Below are 24175 nucleotides of genomic sequence, written 5' to 3' on the forward strand. Positions count from 1 at the left end.
TTAGGAGATTAGGAGCAGCAATTTCATTGTAAAAAGTTGACACTGACAAAGAACCATCCCACGTCTGGTAATACATTAATAAATAACACGAAATATAGAAGTTATAAAATCGCCTTACTTCTACATACCTAGATTCATAAATCAATGATAGTGTCGCCTGTCGTCGCGTTTCATTTCATAAAGCAGCCGGCTAATAAATTCATTTAACGGCAAATAGGTCAGTAAACAATAAAATGCATATAAAGTTGTTGGACCGGTCGAATTGCATCCGTAAATAATAACCAATGAAGGTGTCAGCGAAGATCGCTGTCACACAAGCCTAGATACATAGAAATGGCTACGCAACGCCAACATTTATCGGAAATTATTGTTTGACTACGATAAGTACGTTGGTACGATTTCAATATTAGATTTCTATTCATAAGATTAACATATTATAATGATTTGTTTATTATAATAATTTGAACATTACGAGTTTTAATTAAAACCAATAGGTAACAATTGAGATTTATATTTTTAACATCTTTTTTGAGATTTGTAATGAAAACTATTTAATTTAAAAAATATAATTTATAATTTATGAAGTTATTTAAGTAATAAAATATTAACTAATATATTACTAGCCGTTACTCGCAACTTTTTACGGAAATTGGAATTAGGACATAGATTAAAAAAACATTCTAAAACCTAGCAAATTAACGGACGCAAAAAATGCTTTCTTTCGAATTTTGGGGACATTTCGACAATAGTTTTTAGTGATTGTAAATAGATGAATAAAATAACTGTAAACAAATAAGTATGTGAACTTTTTATAATTAGTAAGACAGATTTATCCTATTTTGTTCAATTAAAGTAATTCTTTGGAATACTCCTTAAATAATATTTTTATCAGTAATTTATACAACAACAACAACAACAACAGCCTGTAAATTCCCACTGCTGGGCTAAAGGCCTCCTCTCCCTTAAAGGAGAAGGTTTGAAACATATTCCACCACGCTGTTCCAATACGGGTTGGTGGAATACACATGTGGCAGAATTTCTATGAAGTTTGTCACATGCAGGTTTCCTCACGATGTTTTCCTTCACCGCCGAGTACGAGATGAATTATAAAGACAAATTAAGCACATGAATCAGCGGTTCTTGCCTGGGTTTGAACTCGCAATCATCGGTTAAGATGCACGCGTTCTAACCACTGGGCCATCTCGACTCAAATTTATAACTGTTATTTCGCAATAAAAAGACATACAAAAAATGATTATTTTTGTTTTGTTAACTTGCAACATTGTCATATTAATAATAATATACTAGCGGCCCGGCCTGGGTTGCAAGAATACAACGCTGATACTAAGTAGATTACAAAATGTCTTTATATACAACGTTAAAAGCGTTTTAAATCTGTAATATCTTCATCAAATATTTTTTTTAAATTGCATGCTGTAAAGGGTCATATTGTATTTACGGTATTTAATTGTGAAAGGATTAATGATGTATTGCTTAAAATCACTTCGTAAAGAAGCCATTATTCCTTGTAAAAAGTGAAGGATAAAAAATGGTTATTGTGAGTTAATTTTAAAAGCATTTTGTATACCACCTACATTATTTTGATCTATCTCTTAGGGGTTAGCTAGCGTTTACAATGTAAGCGCAAAAATCAAGTGATTATTTATGCCATAACATTAGAAACCTCTAAATTTGTCAGTGTTATTCTAATATGCATATATAATACATAAAATTCATCCTCTTGAATCAATTAATTTTTAAAAAAAAAACTGCATTTAAATCCGCTCTGTAATTTTAAATATCTAAACATACACAGTGACGGACAAACAACGGAAAGCGAGTTTGTTATACCTATATTACGAAGTGATATAAAAACAGTTATGTGGAACAGAGACGCCTAAATAATTTTATTTCAGTATAGATTATACGGATTAAATGTATTTAAAACTCGTCCAAATATTAACTAAATTTAATTGCTAATATATGTACTTCACTTTCATTCAAAAATCGATCGGTAACACGTACAACTATCATTAGCGAATACTAATTACTTTATAAATAACACCTTTATAATTTAGTTATAAAGGTGTTATTTATAATATAACGTACGTTATCACAGGGTCGTGGAAAATTGTTACTAATGTTGGTTATTTGTAAACGATTTTCGTTAAATAATAGTTGATGTAATCATAGTAATAAAATATCTAATAAGCTTCAAATTCGTGTAAACTCCTCAAAACGTTTAACTATAAATATAATAAGTCAAAGATTAAATGAGATTATTTGAAAAAATCCTAGGATAATCATATTATACAGTAAATATGCTTAAAAATAAGTTTACATAATTGTAAAAAGAATCATATTTGAAGTATTACCGTATCATATTTTATAATTACATGGAGATAAAATATAACTAATACCTACATGTCTGATAACGTGAAATTTTGTTCGGGTCATTTGCATAAACGTTACGAACATGAATTATAAACGACTATTTATTTATAAACGAATGGTTGTTCAGCGCATGCTATCCTTTTCCTGAAGAAAGAAGCAACAGACATCATCGTTTAGTTAATTTTAATTTACTACAGTTTTTCTACCTAATGTCAATTCCTATGAAAGCAATGTTTAAATTGTAACGTGTTTATAATCTAACTTCCTCTTTATCGAGTCATAAATCATAATTACATCTTTTCGCTTCACTCTCAACAATCGAATGCCGCACACAGCAAAATGTATGTGTAGTAAGTAGCATGTATAAACGACTCACCTCTCGTATGCAACAGCGTGCTAGGGTGCACGGTGCCATCCTTATGGAGCAGTACGTGTGCTAGCTCCGTTGGTAAATAGTAAGCGGTACCTTCGTCTAAACATTTTTGGTAGCAACGGGATGTTTGGTAGAACAGAGCCCAGGCATGCTCCTCGCTTATGTTAGAGTTGAAGGCTTTAAGGATCTGCTGCAATGTCAGACAGTCGGCGGCGTCCAGCGCGACTTCAGTCCCGCCGGGCGTTCCGGCTGAACCCTTGCGCATCATCGCGCTATCCTATAGCACCCGGACCCATTCTTAAAACTCACAAGCAGCACTTTATATTATGTCACTTCTTCACCGATCAAATAATACGTCCAATTTGTTTGAAAAACTGAAAATTTTAACGAAAAACAATTTTTACAAAATCATAACAAAAGCGTGTTCTGTCAATGACTTCCCGAAACGTCACTGTCACTATTGCGTTCAGTAAAGTGGGTGGTGTAATAATTTTCCCAACTGTTTTCGTTGGGTGGTTTTGCGTTGCTACGATCGCGAGCGCGCGTGCGCGATTTTACGTTAAACAGGCACAGTTCACATGTACTCTTATCGGCGGTTCGGGCCGAACTAGCGAGCGGCGTGGTCGCAGTGGTCGCCGGGCGGTGAGACGCGCGTGGCGGGCGGTCGACGCTCGTACGCTCCGTACTCCATAACCTCTGAAGATGTACCACCCCGATATAAATTGCATAAGTCTCTTCTAGAAAGCAAAGTATTTTTTTATAAATATATATTTTCCAAAAAACTACTATTAACCTTCCTCGGTTCTTCAAATACAATGTACACTTAAGGCCTTCGGGTCTGATTGATCCGATGTCAATTTGGAGTAGTTGTTTTGAATTAAATACAAAATCTAATTATTTTTAAAACACATTTATTAAAAGAAAAAGATGCCTTCTGATTACTATACAATTAGCGACTTTATGTTTGATAGCACACCTTGGGAATGAAACGATCGCCTCCTGGCTATTTATATTCACATAAAATTATGTATCTTATTAATTTGACAAAAAAAGACCCGCTGAGTTTCCTTCGCCGGTTCTTCTCAGGTCAGGTGTTTCTTTTTCCGAACCGGTGGTAGTGTTTAATTTGACCATCAATAAGTAAGTGTAATGCTTCTATATCGAATAAAGGAATTTGAGTTTGAGTTTTGAAAAATATTTAGTTCGATTCTGATTTTAAATATTTGCTACAGGAACGTCTCTGCATTAATGTTTGCTGACTACATATAATTTTTATTTAAAAATATGTGATGAAACAATATTGATATAAAAACTATTATTTCATAACTTTCTTGTCCGTTTTTAAAACTTCTAGGTAACCCTAATGTCAAACCTAAGTCTCACCCGTTTACATTGGAGGGGTACATAAATACATTTTCCAACGAAAAAAGCGCTTTCTTTTGTACTCTAGTGAAATAAGTTTTGTTAATAATATTGATTATTAACAAAACTTTATTATAAAAACAAAATCTTATGAATATTAGTATAAAAATAAATAAAATATGTAAATCATAATGATATACAATTATTAACGATTTATATATGTGGATAACAATAAAATTATCCATTACGCTTTACTAATTTATGCGATAAGCATTATTTTAATAATCGTTGTTAATGTACTTATATGACTTATGAGTTCTTTTTAGAAGCGGCCAGTCTGGTGCTCGAATTGTATGATGCGGCTTTTACAGTAACAATTGCGAAATTTCCATTCTATTTTTAGATTTTAATGCCTTTTTTTTATTGATTTTCTGAGCTTATTTGGCTTTTTTCTTGTTATGGTTGATATAGAAAAGGGTTGCTTAGTGTCTCGGGTCTTAGCCGATCATTTTTGACTTTTAATGGAATTGCATTTACATTATCCGTTTATTCGGCTTTTGTTGTATTTTTGGTAATATTAAGCGGCTTTCCGGGCAAAATTTCCGAGCTAATATTGTTTATTGCATACCTAATCGGTAACATAAGTGGGACGAAAGAAAAATTTACGCTAGGACTTAGCGAATCCCTTAAAAAAATCATTGTTTTTGGGAAAAATTCATGCCTAGAAGCGCCAAGCTTTATACTTTTCATACTATTTATATGATAGATATTAAAAAAAGGAGTTTTATTTGCAAGTAGGTAGATTTGAGCAATAAATATGAATTTTATGAACTGATTACATGAGGTACTACTTAGATGTTGTTACGTACCGCACGAAATTACTTATGTCGTTAATGAACTGAGCTAAATAAACCGAACTAATAAAGGGATAAAAATCAACACAACTAACCTATATTGTATAAAGATAAACATTATATATTGGCGCGCTCAGCAGTATGCATGTTGGGTGTCATATTGACGGTACGTGTCTTAATAACATAAGCTACGCCGATGACATGGTATTGCTGAGCGCATCAATTTGTGGACTTAAAAAACTTATGGCCACTTGTGAGCAATACGCCAAAAGTCATGGTTTAGTTAAAATTAATAATATACCCCTTGCCAGGGTTTATCAATTTAAATACCTTGGGCATGTTTTGACTCCTGGCCTTATAGATGATGATGACATTGATAGGGAGCGAAGAGCGATGTGTGTTAGAGCTAACATGATTGCCCGTAGATTTGCACGTGCCTCGAGGGAGGTCAAGCTTACCCTATTTAAAGCATACTGCACCTCTTTCTACACGTGTAGTCTGTGGGCTCACTTTACTCAAAAAGCTTACAACGCTCTTCGCATCCAATACAATAACGCATTTAGAATTTTCATGGGGTTGCCCCGCTACTGCAGCGCGTCTGGGATGTTTGCAGAAGCTCGCATGGACTGCTTTTATGCTGTCATGCGAAAGCGATGTGCATCCTTGGTTCGCAGGGTGCGTGCTAGCTCCAACAGTATCCTGCATATGATAGCTGGTAGACTAGATTGTACATTTATCAACAATTGTTGTAAGATCTCGGCTGGACCTGTTGTCAACAGCTAGTAGTTGTGATAAGGAGCATTATGCCTATTTAATATGTATTAATCTTATAATTAAATTATTTTTATAACACTAACATAGTTATTAAGAAAAAATTGTAACTAACACTATGAGTCCTTGATACTTGAAATAAATTATTATTATTATTATTATATTGTTATAAGATAAAATTTAAAGTGTCAACTAATATTATAAGTTATAATAATCCCAATATTGCTTACTCGCTAAAACTCAAATGAAACGAGGTCAATTATGTAATATTTACCATTAATAAATTATTAATTTATACTATATTAAGTACTTAACAAAAACTATAAATGTTTTGAAATGGAAGAAACGATAAATTAACAACTAAAAATAATTATTTGAATTCTTGAAGGAACAGTCTAAATAAGTATACGTATAATACATTATACATTATATTATACATTGTTCTAGTGTAATTTTATAATTAAGTCTTCATCATAATATATTAAATGACATTGGTTTTAAAAAATATATCGCTTGTTTGTTTGTAATTAAAACTGTGAAGTTAGATGGAAATCTGTGTAATTTTAGTAGGTATTAAAGAATATTAAACATGACACGGTATATACTTGTTAAAGTTTTTTTTTATAAAATAATCATTAAATTTACAATATATTATACATAAAAAGATTGATATCTATATTTTTGAGAGCTGAGATATTCCAATCCATCAATTACGAGCACTCGATAATATCAACCCATTTATCAGATTTTCTTTTATGCCTAAAATATTTTATTCTGTAATATAAATAGTTTGTATCACTTTAAAGAGCAAGTGAGACTATATGTCAATAATTGTAGAAAATAATTATGTATAGTACGACACAACTTAGATGTCGCATCGGCAAAATTCGTAAAACCGATCACATCCGAATTGAGTACACTATCCCAAATTATCAATATTTATTATTCATGCGAATATGATCTTTGCACAAACGTAATAACTTGTAATATCATATGATCTAATATATTCGTCAATTTGACGCGTCGATTTACATGCAATTGCTTATCTGACGCGTGAATCTATAGCGACGAATAGCGTCGAATGGCGCGATAGGGAGCTGTTTCTATTGGTTGTGTAAATCGGCAGTGATCGGTTTTATTTTCATTCCATTGCATTTTCCGATGCTACATCTAATTTGTGTCCTACTATACATGTTTAAATAATTATTTTTTTTTCATTTTTTCAAAAAAATGGTAAGTACTTATAAAGAACTGCACTTAGAATCTTATCAACATTCAATATTTATTGTTATTAAAATGTAAAGTAAGTATATTTTACTAATTATGCATATAAGAAGATACCAATTATTTATTTGATAAATTATTGTACTTTATTGAGTTCATCAGTGCGTCTGGGCAGTGTTTGCCAGATTAGCCGATCCGGAACTTGTAACTAAATACGATTAGTTAATCGTATTTAGTTATGGTGATAACAGTTGCTTTTACAAATATTTCTAAAATATCAACAACTTGTGTATACAAATAAATAGAATTTCATTCATTGATTTACAAAGAAGGTCAATTCACTGTTATACGTAATAACAATTCATTATGACCTTATCTTTTTAAAACAAGTTAGAAAAATGAAAATTGTACAAGATTACCTAATTTATAATATTTTTTGGGGGTTCGGTGGCTGGCCTGTTCCACTGCGGATCATATGGCTGCCAAATACCTAGTAAAGTTGTCTGTCAGGGAGTTGTGGAGATCAGTTATAACCCCGAATAAGTTGTCAGTATTACACCTTTATGACTCAGTACACACATAAAATAGTTGTGCTTGTGTATAAATGATCTCCCGTTGTGAAGGATTTTTGTTCCCACGTTTGTACAGCATTGTAATTGTCGTATAACAGAAAGTGTTTAAAATTTTCCTCGGCAATTTTTTCTATTTTAACAGTAAGATTATCCGTATATTCAAATATGAATGTATAATAAGTTGTAGTATTTTTTTTACATTATTTTGACTTCATAATAAATACGGAAAAAATTAAAATACAAAACTCGACATTATTATTTTAACATTTAATGTTCAGATGGAATAATAAACTTGGATCTATATTCATTGAGTTTTTTCATTATTACCTACAAAACCGCATTCGAAATGTTAAAGTTTATTCATTAAGTAAATTATATTGTGTAAATATAATTTATACACTATTGCACTCTACAAAAATATGTAAACATTATAATAATAAATAAGAATGATTTATCTGTATATTGTATAAGTCATTGCACAGATTAAAAATAAACAAACATGAAAAGGAACAAATATTTGTGACATTAGCTATTTGGGTTAGGTACTTAAAAAAAAAAAACAAAGCATTTGGTTTCCAATATTTATTTAAAGTACATAATAACATACCAGTCTCTAGAGAAATCTTAAAATGTTATCTTACATTCAGCCGAATAGTTAAAAATATAGATTAAAAATCGATCGTACGTATTTGAATTATACATTATAATTTATTATAGTACAGTAAAAATTATTGATACGTTATAATAATTAATATTTTTTTCTAACTAAGGATCGATTGAAAATAATGAAAGATACACATACGGGCTTTTTTTGGCGAATTATCATAAACACCCGAGAGTCATAGTCTACGTCAATGAACGGTTATTAAAAAAAAAAGATTCTAATTTTAAATAAGGAATGTTCTGAAAATAATTCATAAATACCTACGTGACAAATTATTATTATTACAATTATGTTTAAGCAACATCCACATTACTGGTTGGTGAGCCTTTATCGTCATTTCTAGTTGCAACCTTCCGTATTCATTTCTATGAACATATTTTCATTTGGAATCGGCTCGAGTCGAAATGAAACGGAAAAATATCAACAATTGTGTTACATACTTAAGGACAATTATATTTTTTAATAATAATAATTTCTAGATTTCATTTGACAAAAAATATCAACAAATTCGCTAAATATGTATAAAAAACGTTCATAGCGGTCAGCTCCTTTTGTAACTATACTTGTATATTTTTTAATATATAATTAATATTTTAAGTAGTCTTATACATTCCTTGTTAAAACGTCATTGACCGAGTAACATTTTTTATTATAAAATTTTAAGTTTTATACAATTTTTAATTACAACAAATTAATACTTCATTTTAATAAACAATTAATTTACATGTATATATCAAACATTCGTGACCTTAAACAAAATTAAATGTTTCAAAAGCAACTTGCAGAACTATAAAAAAACCAGAAGGGTAAGGTGCGTAGGTCAATAATTTTTTCTAGTCACTTATATTATTAATAATAATAGAATAATACTTAAATATACAAATTTTAGTGATATAGTAATATCATGTAATTTTATTTTACATCCTCACTCTTTTTTAGTACCAAAAACTCAATCGTTACTGACAGTCCGTTACGAAACAAGTTGAAGCTAGCGAAGGGGGGGTAGGACCGGGTTTTAACTTAAGCAAAGAACTTAAAGATCCTACAATCGTCTACTTTTTCTTCAAACTCCACAGCGGATCCAAAAAGTTCAATGGATCCTTCATATCACCGCTCTTAAGACCCGGAGCTTGGCGCATTTCTTCAAACGATTCTCTTGAAAACTTAGCCTTGTTCGTCGAAGTGGACGAGGAAGTCGCCGATACTGTTGGCGAGGGGAGAACTGAAGGGGGCAGCACTGAAGCACCGCTGGCTAGAGATACAGCTTCGCCGTTGAACATTGTTGTACCTTATGAGGAAAAATATTAAGATAACCAAAAATTAATTTTAAAAACACAAATGTACACGCAAAATCGACAACACCGTTCTGGATTCCTAATCTCCTGTTAATTTTTTCGCATCCTAATAGCTAAGCGTTATTACTATTTATTACATTGCTAAGTTTTTAAATTATATATTACGGCATTTAACGACAACGCCTCCTGACTTACCCGAGCACAGAACGCCCTGCGCGTAAAACAAGACGGTCCTGTACGCGTCCGCTACGTACTTGGTATCTTCCAACACGTTCGTTCGATGCTTGTATAGGTTCACACAACCCGCGTCTAGCATATCTGTGAACGAGGACATTCATATTGAGATGTAGTGAATAGATTATATTAACTAAACATACTTATGAACCATTATATACTACGTAACCTAATTTTGTACCTATTTAATGTACGATCTATTGGAAATAAAGTCAGTATCTATTCAGCAGTCTCGGCTTTTATTCCTCTCTCAGGGCACCGCATTACAATATCGTAATATATTTTTATTTGATAACAACTAATTGGCAAGAATGCTCCAATAATATTTATTGGTGTTTTTATTGTTTCTGTTTGAAAAGTGAGTAAGATAGTCAAACTAAAGGTTCAGAGACACCATAGTTCCCAAGTTTGCTGGCGCATCGACAATTGATTTGCGAGACAATTAGGATTTATTTAATTACCTTTATGTAAGAGCGATAGTGACCAATCATCATCAGATGGACAATTTGCTAATCTGCCTACCTTGCTCGTTCGATCATTACTGCTACTCCACCAGCCACCAATCAAATCGGAACATTGCTTTGTAAAATATTGAACTAATGGGAGAATGTGTCAGGCAGTGTGTCGCTCACCGCAGAGTCGCAGCTGTCCGGCGCGCAGCTGGCACAGCGCCAGCACGAGAAGCGCCAGCAGCGCGCTGCGGCCAGACCCGCGCGCGCACTGCAGCGCCGCGCCGCGCAGGCGCACACCGCGCCCCGCGTATGTGGCACCCAGCACGCGGTCCGCCAGCAGCACCAGCGGCGAGCACGCGATCCTGCGCGCGGGATATCGTTATATCTATTTGTCTGTCTGTTTAGGATTTTTAGGAGAACACGGGATCGAGTGTCGAGTGTACATAAAATAAATTCGACTAGCGACAATGGTAGGGGTGAAAGTGACAATAGTAGTGGTGACCGATGTTTACGTAGCAAACGTACAAGAAAGGAGGTAGTTCGATACGGACACCTCTAACATTATCAACATCTACCCGCACACTTCAGTCTCGTGAACAAGACATTCGTAGACAATGTCGAAATATCGAGCTCCACCGAACAAAAATAAAAAACATGGTAAATATCCCGAAATAATTAACTTTGTCTGTCTGTTTGTTTCGTTCCTCCATCGATATCGTAGCTTCATATTAGTCCCCCGATTAGGATTTATAGATTAATTTATTAGATTGATCCACCCCCACGGCCGAAAATTTTCCAGCCCGATATCTGGAAGTTGAGTTCTCCCGAACGACATCATCTGTGCCGTAGTTGGGCAGATACCTCTTTACGTAAGTACTAGTAAGCAGTACTAAGTAAAATATGTTTACATGTATATTTGAAACAATCAAGACTTTTGGGGTTACATCCAAATGCAACCCCAAAAGTATAATTGCCGTTGTATTTTGTGCTAATGACTCCAAAGTCATATCCTAGGACAATGGACATTTTTACATCCACGTAACAAAACATATAACTTACTTCGCAGGGAAAACGTTGATCTGGTAGTGCGTGACCTTCGCTACGTTCTTTCCTTGAGTTATAGTCAATTGCCTCTCCGTCCAATGTACGGTACAGGTAACCTCTTCTAAGGTGACTTGAAGTCCGTCCGAAAGGTCTAGAGATTGACCCTTCGCTGTGGGCCAATAAGCGTTGCCTTGCATCTGTGTAAAATTTATCTTTTTTCATCATCCGTATTTTCAATTAAATCAATCACATGCAAGAATAAATTGTCAAGTTTATAATGGAATACTGATCTGTTAGATGAGAAATAACAGAATCTTGCTATTTGAAGAATTTTTACTATTATACTTAGATATTTAGCTACGTAGACAAGACAAACTTGTAATAAAATACGTAACATACAGAATATTTTTGGTAAAATAGAGCACAGTAGTTTTTAGAATTCTTAAAAACCGTTTCAAATAAAAAGAGGTGTTAGGAGGTGGAATCAAAAGATTACAAGATATTACCGGGTCTAAAATCTGACAAAACAAAAATACGGAGAGAAAATTTTAAAAAGACACCTAAATGTCAGCATATACTTGTATTTGCATATAATTGTGCTATAAAATTTATTTACCATCATATTTTAAGCCACATCAAAATATTTAATGTTAAACCAAAAACACGAACATCGAGCAATTATCATAAATGTAGTATTAAAAGTAGAGTTCACTGAATACACTTCACTTACCTCAATTTCACTGAGCAAGCAGACGATGCAGGCTATCTTATTTTCCAGCATGGCTTTCCAGAAGACCTTGTACTCGAACTCTTCGGGGCACTTGGCTATCACCAATGGTATGCACCATGGAGCTAGTTGCTACATAAAATAAAAGTGTAGCTATTATACAATTATTGTAAGGTAAAATATGTAGGAAATTATGATAATTTCCTAAATATTTTGCATTTTACTTACTTTAAAACTAAAATATTACTTAATTATACAAAAATTGGTGTTACATTAAATTTCTAACAATTTATATATTGAGTCTTCAGTAACAAGAGAATTCATATCGAATTTTAATTTGTCGCTTACACCTTCAAAATTCTTATGATGTTGCGAATAAATGTCACACATAGAATACTTATAAAACGTACCTTGTAATACGAAGCGTTGATATAAGCATCCGGATCAGACTTCAGAGTCAATCTGGAGTCGTCATAAGGTACTACTTCAGTCACTATGTTTCCTCTACTATGCTGCATCGCTATTGACTTTGATCTACTCATATTTTCTTTTGCCTAAAATCATAATCATTTAAATGTATTCATTATGTAAAAATAACAAATAAGTTAGTCTAAAATAATTTTCAGTATTCTTTACACCAAAAAAGATGTACTACATCTACATCGGGAACGTCTTAATACTTTTTGATTCTTGGTAAGAAAGCTTTGTTCCACCTCTAAGTATCACCCACTCATCAGATAATTTACCGCCAAACACTAATACTAATTATTATTTTGTTCCAATTTAATAGATGGTGAAACCATTATAAGCACAATGTATTGGTTCCCGAAATCAGTGGCGTTTGAACGTCGTTAGGAATTGTTAATATTTCTTACAAGCACAAATGTCTGTGGTTGGTTGTTAGCACCAATGGGCCCATCGCCAATCCATTTACATAAAAAATAAAAATAACAAGACGAATACGTATAAGCTTTTTTATAATGTTTTCTTATACGTGGGAAGTGTAAAAAAAAAGTAAAATGTACGATTTAAAAAGTCATCATGCTCCTGAACTAAGATATAATTTTAGCCCAAGGAATAAAAATGCAAGCATTTACGCAAAACTGAACCCACAATAGTGATGCATATTAATTGGGACCCGTTTTTTTATGACAAGAAAACCTAACATGCATGGAGATATAAAAATCAATTAACACCACGATTAAGGCGTGACCACGCACACAAAAAAGCATAATAGAAGATTGATAAAATACTAAAACATATAATAAACTATAGCAACATTTGTTTTACCTGCACGTCTTGAAAGGATTTCCACTTCGAGTCTAAAACAGTTATCCCGCCAGCGGTTTTATTGGTTAACGAATCTGTGAGCTTTTGTAAATTCTTCACCTCCTGCGTGAATTGATTTAGCAAACTCGGATCTGAAAATATCTCCCTTTTCTCCGGCCTCTCTATCTCTTCCTCTTTGGGCACTTGTTTCACAACCGGCTCAACTTTAGTCGTAACATTTGGTTTAAATATGGCTCTTTCTGATATCTGGGGCACCTTGATTTCAGGCATAAGAGGTTTTTGTTCAACGGTAAAATCTATTTCGGATAACAGATCGAATGTTGTCAACTCGGGCTTTTTGTCGTCTGCCTCGGAAACTGGATTTGTTTCTGTATTTTCATTTGGAGCACTCTCTACGGGTGGAGTTTGGTTTGTAGATGCAACATTTTTGTTTTGAGTGGTAGACTCAATGGGCTGATAATTTTGATTAGATACCCCATTCGGGTCAGATTGTTCGATGACATTTTCTTTTGTAGTTGAAACTGAAAAGGAAGAAAATAAATAAAAATCTCGTATCTTTTTAATTCATTTATTCCCACAAAGATTACAATATCTAACTACGAAATTGACTACATAAACGTTTAACAGGTTACAATGAATAAAAGATATTTTACAAATTCTTACCTTGATTGTTAGTAAATGTAACACTGGTATCCTGAGCTTGTCCGGATTGCATGTAGGTCGAATTATTCATATTGGCACAATAGTTTGTGGTCACTTCAACCGTTTGAGTTGAGTTAACGAATTCGTTTGCTTGATTTGTAGTGGTCAGGTAGCCGTAAGGTAAATTGAAGTACGTTTGCGGATTATTTCCATCAGCTGAAGGCATTTGAGGAGCCTCAGATGGGGACTGTACAGTATTGCAAGCTCCAGCATTCGTGTACATTCCTGGATTAGCCCAATTTGCATCTTTCTCCGCTGTCTGAGGGTCTACGTTAGCTTGTCCATAATTTGTATACGTGTTTTGTGATCCATAATTGTAATCGTAGCCACCCGACGTAGCGTTAAATGTGTAACCAGGGTGGTTTTGATACTGTCCGTAACTAACGTTATTTTGTTCTCCGTACTGTGTACTAGTTGGCTGGTAGTTTTGATCGGCGCCATAATTCATAGGAGTATTATAGTTTTGATACTTAGGGATATTTGACGATAAAGCTTCTCCAGTTACGTGCGATTTAATCGGTTTGTCTAATGCGTCCATTTGTGAAAAGTTTGTATCGACGTAGCTCGTCGGTTCGTTTGGAACACCGTACGTTTGTCCAACGCCGAAATTCGATACACCCATATTAGTCACGGCCGTTACAGGTTTCTCTGCATTAGTATATACGTAACCCTGAGACATATTAGCGTTTGTAGAAGAGTACGCATACTGTTGATCGGAATATCCAGAAGCAACCGGCATAGGACCCATTGAATTCGGCATGGATACAGGATTCAAAATGTTTGGCATAGAATTCGGGATATTTTGCATTGGATTGGCGTAATTCATTGTACCAGCCGGTGCGTTTGGAATAGTATTAGACACATTTGGTATGGCATTAGATGTATTTGGCATAGAATTAGGCGTATTTGGCATAGTATTTGACATGTTTGGCATAGTATTGGACATGTTTGGCATAGTATTAGACATGTTTGGAATAGTATTAGACATGTTTGCCATTGTAGTAGATACATTTGGCATAGAGTATTGTGTGTTTTGGTTCGAAATGTTTTGCATTTGATTTGAACTATTTGGTACCGAATATGGTACGTTAGGTTGCTGATTTGCCACATTCATGTTGGTATTAGGCATAGTTTGGCCATATTGTGGCATTTGTTCAGTGTATGGATAGTTCATGCTGTTTCCGGTCGGCAATTGTGAATCTACCATATTAGTATTGGAATTATGTCCAGCGTTACTGTACGTAGCCATATTTGGCGTCAATGATTGTGGATATTGAACGCTGTAGTGCGTTTGCGCATATTCGCCACCGTAATTAGTGATGGGTTCCGCTTTCGGAGCAGAGACCTGCATTGCAGCAAAACTCGCGTTGAAATCTTGATTAACTTGGTTATACTGAGCTGCGTTGGGATCAAACGTAGACGCCATTTGATTAGCCATGTAGGGATCATTGTATACATTATATTGATTTGTATTTTGATTTACGTTAACTTGATTCATGTTGTTATACGCAGCAGAATTTTGCGAGTCAGTGACAGCTGTGCCGTTGTTATGTGTCGCGGAGTAACATGGGTTTGTATATGTTTGAGGATCAGGCATCTGTGATGAATATTGAGGTGGAGTATACGGGGAGTAGCTGTAATTTTCATCTGGTTTACTAAATTTCGCCATCTGGTAAGCGTAATTAGCCGAATAAGGATCATTTTCAGCAGGCATGTAAGGTTGGTACTGTCGTGCGTAAGGGTTCTGAACGTTTTGCATCCCTTGAGGCATTACTACGCCATCGGGTAGGTTCGGTTGCGTTATATCTGTTGCTGTAACAAAATTGTATTTATGTATTCAAGGAAACCGCTACCCTTTCTTAACTTAAAACAACACCTACCTTCTGATCCCACAGGCGTCGGCCGAACCGATGTGGGATAAATCGTCTCCGGATAATATGACTCACTAGGTACTGATTCTGTTTGAGCTGAAAATTGGTTATTTACAAATTCAGTTTTAGTAGACTATATTTGTTTCCAACAAATAATATTTACAGGGTTAAACAAAACATGCTCTAGTCACGAAAAAGACTCACGCTGTGGCGCCGCTGGCGGTCGAGCGAGTGACCTATTCTTCATGTACGGAAGATAATCTTTAAGCTTCAAAGTACCTCCGCTGCTCGGCGGAGGGACGCTATTAAGAACTTTCGCAGCATCGACGGGTTTAGCGGCGGCTGAGGATGCAGGCGCTGGAGCTTTACAGAAACAAACAAGTAAAGATTAACCTCTTGTTTGTTGAAACACCGGCTCCCGGTATAAACACATTTTGGCCGCAACTGTTGACATACCGGGAGCCGGTATGGCTAAGTGTGTTCTGTTATTCGCTCTGAAGTACCCTTTGTTGAAAGTTTATATATTAGCTATGATTGAGTATTTATATAGAAATGGTTGAAAGTGAATAAAGATTATTCAATTTACAATAAGATTCATAACTTGAATTGACTTGATTCGTACTAAATACGGAGAAAATCTAGTTACAATAAAAGTCTGTCTCAAAATTGGGCTGTCTGTTGACCATACCGACTCCCGGTATAACGGGTAACACAAGGTGGGCTAATGTCATTTAACATACGAAAGGTTAATAAAATTAAAAAAGCATGATTCATATATAGTAAGACACAAATTAGATGTAGCATCGGAAAATGCAATAGAATGAAAATAAAACCGATTACTGCCGATTTACACAACCAATAGAAACAGCTCCCTATCGCGCCATTCGACGCTATTCGTCGCTATAGATTCTCGCGTCAGAGAAAGCAAGTGCATGTAAATCGACGCGTCAAATTGACGAATATATTAGGTCATATGATATTACAAGTTATTACGTTTGTGCAAAGATCATATTCGCGTGAGAAATAAATAATAATAATTTGGGATAGCGTACTCAATTCTGATGTGATCGGTTTTACGAATTTTGCCGATGCGACATCTAAGTTGTGTCGTACTATAATGTCTTCCGCAATCCGCCACTGACCTTTCTGCGCGGCTAGTATCTGCGCGCGCTCCTCGCGCTGCACTTGGCACACGCTGCGCAGGCGCGCCAGCAGCCCGCCCACGTTGTGCGACAGCTTGCGGTAGAACTCCAGCCCCTTCTGCGACTTGCCCAGCAGCTCCGCGTGGGTGTCGTATGACGTCACCAGTGCTGCGGGACACACATCGCTAATGTTAGTGTAGTAGAGTAGAGTAGAATGTAAAAATGGTGTCTACCTATCTTAGCTCCTTACGTGTACTGACATAATATGTATCTTTTTTGTACAGTTTTTATAGTAGTAATTGTATATGTTGACTTTAAAATACACTCGTATGACGTCACCTGTGCTGCGGGACACATATCGCTAATGTTAGTGTAGTAGAGTAGAATGTAAAAATGGTGTCTACCTATCTTAGCTCCTTACGTGTACTGACATAATATGTATCTTTTTTGTACAGTTTTTATAGTAGTAATTGTATATGTTGACTTTAAAATACACTCGTATGACGTCACCAGTGCTGCGGGACACACATCGCTAATGTTAGTGGAAACGTTCGGATGTAAAAATTGTGTCCACCTATCTTAGTTCCTTACGTGTACTGACATAATATGCATCTTTTTTGTAGTTTTTATAGTAGTAATTGTATATGTTGACTTTAAAATACACTCGTATGACGTCACCAGTGCTGCGGGACACACATCGCTAATGTTAGTGTAGTAGAGTAGAGTAGAATGTAAGAATGGTGTCTACCTATCTTAGTTCCTTACGTGTACTGACATAATATGCATCTTTTTTGTACAGTTTTTATTGTAGTAATTGTATATGTTGACTTTAAAATGTTGATTTTAAAACACACAAATAAAACAAATTAAATTATGACTTTTTGAAACTTCATTTTCACATACGATTTTTTACACTAACAGTAGCGATTTACGATTCAGTTTCTCTTAAACGACAGAGTAATGAATAAGACAATTTTACCGTTTATGAGTCCTTCCCTCTTCCTGAGAACGTCCGAGAGCAGCCTTCTGGAGTCTCCATATGACGCGTACAGCGAGGTGAGCTTGTTGATTATGTTTTCCTGGGCCGCTAAGTTTTGCTCTATTATTTTAACCTGCAAAAGGCGAACGCAGCGTGTTACACTCGGAATCAAACTAGCCGGCGGTGGCTTCACTTTGGAAATAGTTCTGGTGTACTCGGTAAGAGTCGAGATGGCCCAATGGTTAGAACGCGTGCATCTTAACCGATGATTGCGGGTTCAAACCCAGGCAAGCACCGCTGATTCATGTGCTTAATTTGTCTTTATAATTCATCTCGTGCTCAGCGGTGAAGGAAAACATCGTGAGGAAACCTGCATGTGACAAATTTCATAGAAATTCTGCCACATGTGTATTCCACCAAACCGCATTGGAACAGCGTGGTGGAATATATTCCAAACCTTCTCCTCAAAGGGAGAGGAGGCCTTTAGCCCAGCAGTGGGAATTTACAGGCTGTTGTTGTTGTTGTTGTTGTTGTACTCGGGCTGACCTGCGGCGTGTGCTTGTCGATCTCGTGGCGGAAGATGTCGTCGAGCGGGTCGGAGGCGCGCGCCAGCAGCTGCGCCGTGACGTCATCGGCGGCCACGGCGGCGCGCAGCTGCTGCACGAGCGCGTCGCGCTGGCGCTGCATCTCGCGCGCCTTGCCCACCACGCGCCGCATCTCCGCCATCGTGTCGCGGTCCAGACCCTCTGCGCCGCACAACACGGTTTTATTATTTATTTAATTTACAGCATCCACGTGCTCACAGCTACCCGTGCCTTTTTTATATTTTACTTAATAATACTTATAAATTTTGGCGTTATTTTATATTTTTACGGAACATCAGCAGATCTTCGCTGAACTTCGAGCTTGTCGTCTAATTAAAAGATTTAGTCCACATTGGCATTTTTTTTTCATTTTAAAATGAGATATAAATAAACTGTAATAAATTATATACTATTATATATAATATATGAAAATACTGTATATATATTAGTTTTTTTTATCCTATTTACTGCAATCCAGCGTGCCCTGCTCTGAGCTCAATCAGAAATAGTACAGCCTTCGGTTATACCACACGCGCGGATAGATAGCATGACGATATCCCTAATACAGTATAGCGTTGATAGCTCACCGATGTTCTCGATGCTAGGTATCTTGTTCTGCAGCACGTCGAGAGGCTGGGAGAGCAGCTTCAAGTTCGCGATGTGAAGCGTCATAGCTTTGTGCAGGACCTGGTTGCTCTCGTTGGTGCGCGAGTGCGCCTCCTGGTACTTATGGTACTCGCGTGATATCTCAGTCTGCACGATCGAGGGGGGTCGAGGACCCATTTGTTTTTGATACTCTTTTTCTTTCATCGTCTCCTCCTATAAAAATAAAACATAATTCGAGTTAAATTACGAAGTTAAATTCAGAATTATTTGGTTTACACCATTGACTAAAACTTAGGAATATTTAAATAAAACTAGTTATACCGGATTTGAATCGCGTATATTACGGGTCGACTAATCACGGGTCTACCCGTGACCACGAACGCTGTAAAGTGCTCGAAACGTCGGGATGCCAAAAATAATTAATATACGCGATTCAAATCCGGTATAACTAGTTTTATTTAAATGTGTAATAATCGCGAAAATTTAAGACAACACTAACTTAGGAATATACTTTACCTGAATGAGTGATTTTATCTCATTAAGGGAATGCTCCACATCACTGATGATCTCGGCAAGGCTGTTCATGGAGTCCACGAGAGTCTGGATAATATCAGTCTTGGCATTCATTGCGGCACACCTATCCACAATTTCTTGAGGAATCCTGAATGATTTAGAAGTTATATTAGTCGCATCTGATTATTAATACTGATGAAACATAAAACAGGGTTATATTGAAAGTTATGTTTTGATTTTGTTCATAGTTATTCGGCGTTAGAGCTTTATTGAAAGGCGTCTGGTGACTGTCACGCGGAATAGTAATATTAAGTACTTAGTGTATTCTTTCTTAAAGGGTGAGTGAGTAAATGTGACTGACAGACAAAGCAAATAATATCTTAGCGCCTATTTTAGGGGCGCATTATATAATAATATTCCTTTGCTAAGGCTGGCAAATGTCTACGACTCATTTGTCCACCTACAAATGCTATGAAATAGGCTAACAATTATCGAGCTATACTGTATTTCAACCATAATAAGAATAAACACAAAAGAACCAAATTTGACAGAAAATTGACGCAAAATTATTGGTCGTGAGCTTGTTAAGTCCATGATATTAACTACGGATTTGCGAAAATTTTGTGTTTTGAACATCGACGATACAGTTGTCGAAAATTCAATCAACACAAAGTCAATGGACATACATTAACAAACACAAACGATATTTTGGATAACAATATCTAATACAAGGTAAACATTATAAATAAGTATATATTATTAAAACATTTCTTTGTTAGTTTTTAAATGTACATTACAAAATGAGGTTACATCAATATATATGCTCTTAAGCTTATACAGCATGTCTCAGTTACATCGATACCTTTATTTACGGTGAGTGACTGATAACGACAATGATTTGATAACAGTATTTTTATGTTTTCGTAAACACTGAGTTTACTGTTTGTCCTTTTTAGCTTAGCTCTTTGTTTCTTACAAAATATTTACTAGTAACCCCAATATTTATAGCCTGGCTATGTGGAAGGAAAATAGGAGGAACATTTTCGCTTGCATATTTAAAGATATTTCTGATAATATCCTCCAGATTACCGTTATCGGCCACAGCAACCGAAGGGAAAGAAGGAAGATTCTGAAGGGATAATAAGGATTATTAGGGATACGTCTCATCTTTATGAGACGTATTCAAGTCTCTCTATGAATTCCCTCACTCTAATAATTCAACGGTTAGATAAATCTGACCCCATCGGAAACAGTACTACTCTACATGCTTCTGAGTTTCTTCCCGCTTCTTCTCGGTAGAATCTACTTTCCGAACCGGGGAAGCTTCACGTAATTGTAAAATGACGATTCAAAGGTACTTGTTAAAGCCTATTTCAATAAAGTTTATTTTTATTAGGATTTTGTTATGAGACTTACTCGTCGACAAAACACGATATTATCAAAACCATCCAAACCAAAAGTATAAATATTATTTGGAACTTCCAATACAAAACTATTATGCTAACATGTATATGTTTATAATATTTAAATAGTCAAAAAATTACTAATAAATAGCTTACTTTTGATCAGAGTCCATGACATCAAGTTGATCAAGCTGAAGAGAGGACATAAACTCCGTCAGTTCAGTGTTTTTAGCGTCAACCTGTGAAACCACATGTCGTAACAGCTTCGCTTTCTCCTCTGAGTACATTGAAGATGCTTCGTGAGCCACCATCGGTACCAATCGGGAAAATATATCTGGGCCTGATACCTTAAAAGAAAAAAATATCTTTAGGACTTAGTATATAAGAATAATATATTTCAAAACCAATGCAAAATGTTTTTTATCATATAAATTTAGTATATCAGATATTATTGTCAAAAACACTAAATGTTTATGAACAGTTTGGGAGCAATGGGGAAGTTTAATATTTATTTTATCGATAAATGTATATAGTATTAAGCACAAAATAAAAACCAACCTCAGGATCATTGAAGTTGATAGCAACAGCGCTCACTAAGCATACGGGCTTCAGATCCGACAACATATCTTTTTCTGGTACTTCCTCATGATAGATAAACTCATTTTCATTCTTAGCTGCTTTTCGTTTACCCTCAACAACGTCATTTGTAAATGTCAGTGCCTCCTGGGTTACTTGTACGGGTTCAATGTATTTCGCTAGCTTTCTTGCCTCACCAAGTCTATCAACAGCAAGCTGATAAAACGCAACTCGTTCCCCCATTTTCTGCTGTTCTTCAGCGTGCATACCTATAATATATATAAATATTTTACATAATGAGGTACAAAACATCAATATAAGAATCTTATTCTAAAATGCTTGATATCCACATTTAAAATGTTAATCAGCTTTTCTTATTCTTCTAAGGAAAATAAATTTTAAAGTTTATAATACAAAACTAATATATTTTACAGATACAGATAAATAATAGTTAATGTGGTTACAATTGCTTTACATTGTATATAGGTGAGGATTAAAATCTATATTGATGTTATAAATGAGAAAATAACTCTGACTGTCCATTGCTCTTTCACGACTAAACCGCTGACCCAAATTTGATTAAATTTGTTATGAAGAAAACATGAACTCCAAGAAAGAACAAACACTCTACTATGCGAGCAAAGCTGCAGGCGAGTATTAGTAAAATTTTAAAATTCTGTACATACCTTGATATAATGTAACAACACATCCAATATAATATAATTTGAAACTTAAATAACGATGCCAATAATTGTATAGTTTAGTTCCAATTATCTCATGAATATTATCCGTTCCTGTTGATGGACCCAACAAGGCCAGTGAATTTTTGTAAAAATACATTACTTGTGTAGCTACCGCACCTAAAATACATTTCAATGTGAAAAATATTTATATTTCGAAAACAATAAAAATGTAAACTTTGACTTGAATTACAAAATTTTTAATACTGTGACTGAAACAAAAAACAATACTGGTAATTTTGAATTTATAATATTAGTTGAATAAAATTGTTCAAATACAACAAAAAATTTATAGTACCTATAACACTAGGTTTCCTTGTGTCTTGTATGCTTTTATCGAGGATACACTCTTGAGCCTGAGCAAAGCAAATTTCTTGTAGCAATTTTAAGATATCAGAGGAGACATCAGCACCAGGTGGTTGAGGATACTGTTCTCTCAGTAATTGAAATGCCCAAGCAGCATGTTGATAGTGCTGGCATGCAGATTTTAGGCTATCAGCTGATGTTCTTGGCTCGGATGAACCAAGTTGGGTATGTAAAGCTCCAATGTTATACAATATGCAAGCCATTTCAAATTTTATGTCTGCTAGGGAACAGCTCATATTAGCATACAGGTCTTTCCTAGAAATTTGTAACTATGTTAGAATGATTTTAGTATAACAAATTAAAAATAACAATAACAACATTATTGATAAAATTTAAATTCTATAGATACATAAAATTATGATAAGTATTACAATACAGTCAGTAGTGTTTCTTCAATGATAAGTAGAATGAATCATAACAAATGCTGCAATGACACTAACTAATTTGGTTGTAGAAAATCAATACATAGACTTAATTTAATTTGACTATGTAATTACCATGCAAATGTACAAGCAACGGGTTGGCCTTTAGCCATTGGAAAACGGCTTTGGATTGCTCTCAGCTGGCAAAAGTATCTAATAAGGGCACTAAGCCCTGCAGAGTCGAGAGTTGGTCTAACAGCCGTCGACCGCAGTCCTTCCAGTTGGTGAATCTCATTTCCGTAGCTATCTGGATCCTCCCTGTATGCCTCCGCTATATACTAGATAAAAATAACCAACTTAGTAGACAAAGAAAACGAAAACTAGGTGCATAAATAACAGAATATGATGCAGGCACTTACTTGTTTTAGTTTTGGTCCAAAATGCGTATTTTCTGGACTCACTTTTAACTCAAAGCTTATCAACGGTAATTTAGGTACAGCTTCCATTTTTTTTTAACTTTTTCACTGCCGTTAGGTTTTTAATGTGGAAACAAATTTCATCATAAATTGGATTTCTTTAATAAAGTACTGTCATTTTTTGTTTGGATATCATCGACATTAGACGTATAGATAAAGTGAAAGAAAATGTTGCAAGCTACCACAGGAATAACTAAAATGTTTATTTTAAAACATGAAATATACACAATAATCAATCATGAACTCGTATATCTCTTTTATTTAAGCCAAGAACAAAATATTCATCTAAAATGAATTGATACTGATAATTAAACAAGAAAATTAGAAATCAATAACTATTTATCCAAACTTTCAGTTCTCTTATTACCATCACCTCATATAGAAAATATTTTAAAGAAGTTTAATAATACAACTTATATTCTGATCTCGATTTAAAAAGAAATTAAGCTTGAAAGATCTGAAAGAAAGAAAAAAATTACTGAAGAACAACTAACAGTGTATGTGTAAAGAACATATCAAGAAGTGAATTTATGTTTCTGTAAAAGTTACCTTTGAAGATATATTTTAAATATGAGTATTCAAAAATGTGAAATATTTTT

General features: G+C 34.8%; 2 protein-coding genes across 5 annotated transcripts in view; both read right to left on the reverse strand.

The window, feature by feature from the left end:
- The window catches only part of LOC124530986 (protein spire), a 148006-nt gene extending 144627 nt beyond the window's left edge, over positions 1 to 3379 (reverse strand). For all 4 annotated transcript variants that reach the window (XM_047105363.1, XM_047105364.1, XM_047105362.1 and 1 more), the window contains exon 1: positions 2771 to 3379. In XM_047105363.1, the coding sequence (XP_046961319.1) occupies positions 2771 to 3035 (265 nt within the window). In that variant the 5' untranslated portion in view covers positions 3036 to 3379. The remainder of the gene's footprint in view (positions 1 to 2770) is intronic.
- A 4738-nt stretch (positions 3380 to 8117) lies between these two features.
- Positions 8118 to 23718, reverse strand: LOC124531461 (tyrosine-protein phosphatase non-receptor type 23). The gene is made up of 21 exons (XM_047106051.1): positions 23520 to 23718; positions 23236 to 23438; positions 22671 to 22993; positions 22319 to 22492; positions 21615 to 21901; positions 21213 to 21403; positions 19657 to 19801; positions 19122 to 19353; positions 18497 to 18696; positions 17951 to 18083; positions 16972 to 17139; positions 16034 to 16192; positions 15839 to 15925; positions 13920 to 15770; positions 13257 to 13777; positions 12377 to 12520; positions 11970 to 12098; positions 11255 to 11436; positions 10376 to 10557; positions 9705 to 9827; positions 8118 to 9502 (listed from the first exon to the last, which is right to left on the reverse strand). Exons 1-21 carry the CDS (start codon positions 23604 to 23606, stop codon positions 9267 to 9269), a joined length of 5757 nt encoding a protein of 1918 aa, XP_046962007.1. The 5' UTR covers positions 23607 to 23718; the 3' UTR covers positions 8118 to 9266.
- Positions 23719 to 24175: the final 457 nt, after the last annotated feature.

Source organism: Vanessa cardui, chromosome 7, assembly GCF_905220365.1.
Source record: "Vanessa cardui chromosome 7, ilVanCard2.1, whole genome shotgun sequence".
Classification (NCBI taxonomy): Eukaryota; Metazoa; Arthropoda; class Insecta; order Lepidoptera; family Nymphalidae; genus Vanessa; species Vanessa cardui.

What these genes read in the sequence shown, in the direction of transcription:
- LOC124531461 (XM_047106051.1), bottom strand. Translation starts at nt 23,606, where the DNA reads ATGGAAGCTGTACCTAAATTACCGTTGATAAGCTTTGAGTTAAAAGTG. An exon ending in GACGCCTGTGGGATCAGAAG is followed by an intron (nt 15,771 to 15,838) that starts GTAGGTGTTGTT and finishes ATTTTGTTACAG; the next exon opens with CAACAGATATAACGCAACCG. An exon ending in GCTTGCTCAGTGAAATTGAG is followed by an intron (nt 11,437 to 11,969) that starts GTAAGTGAAGTG and finishes AATTTTACACAG; the next exon opens with ATGCAAGGCAACGCTTATTG.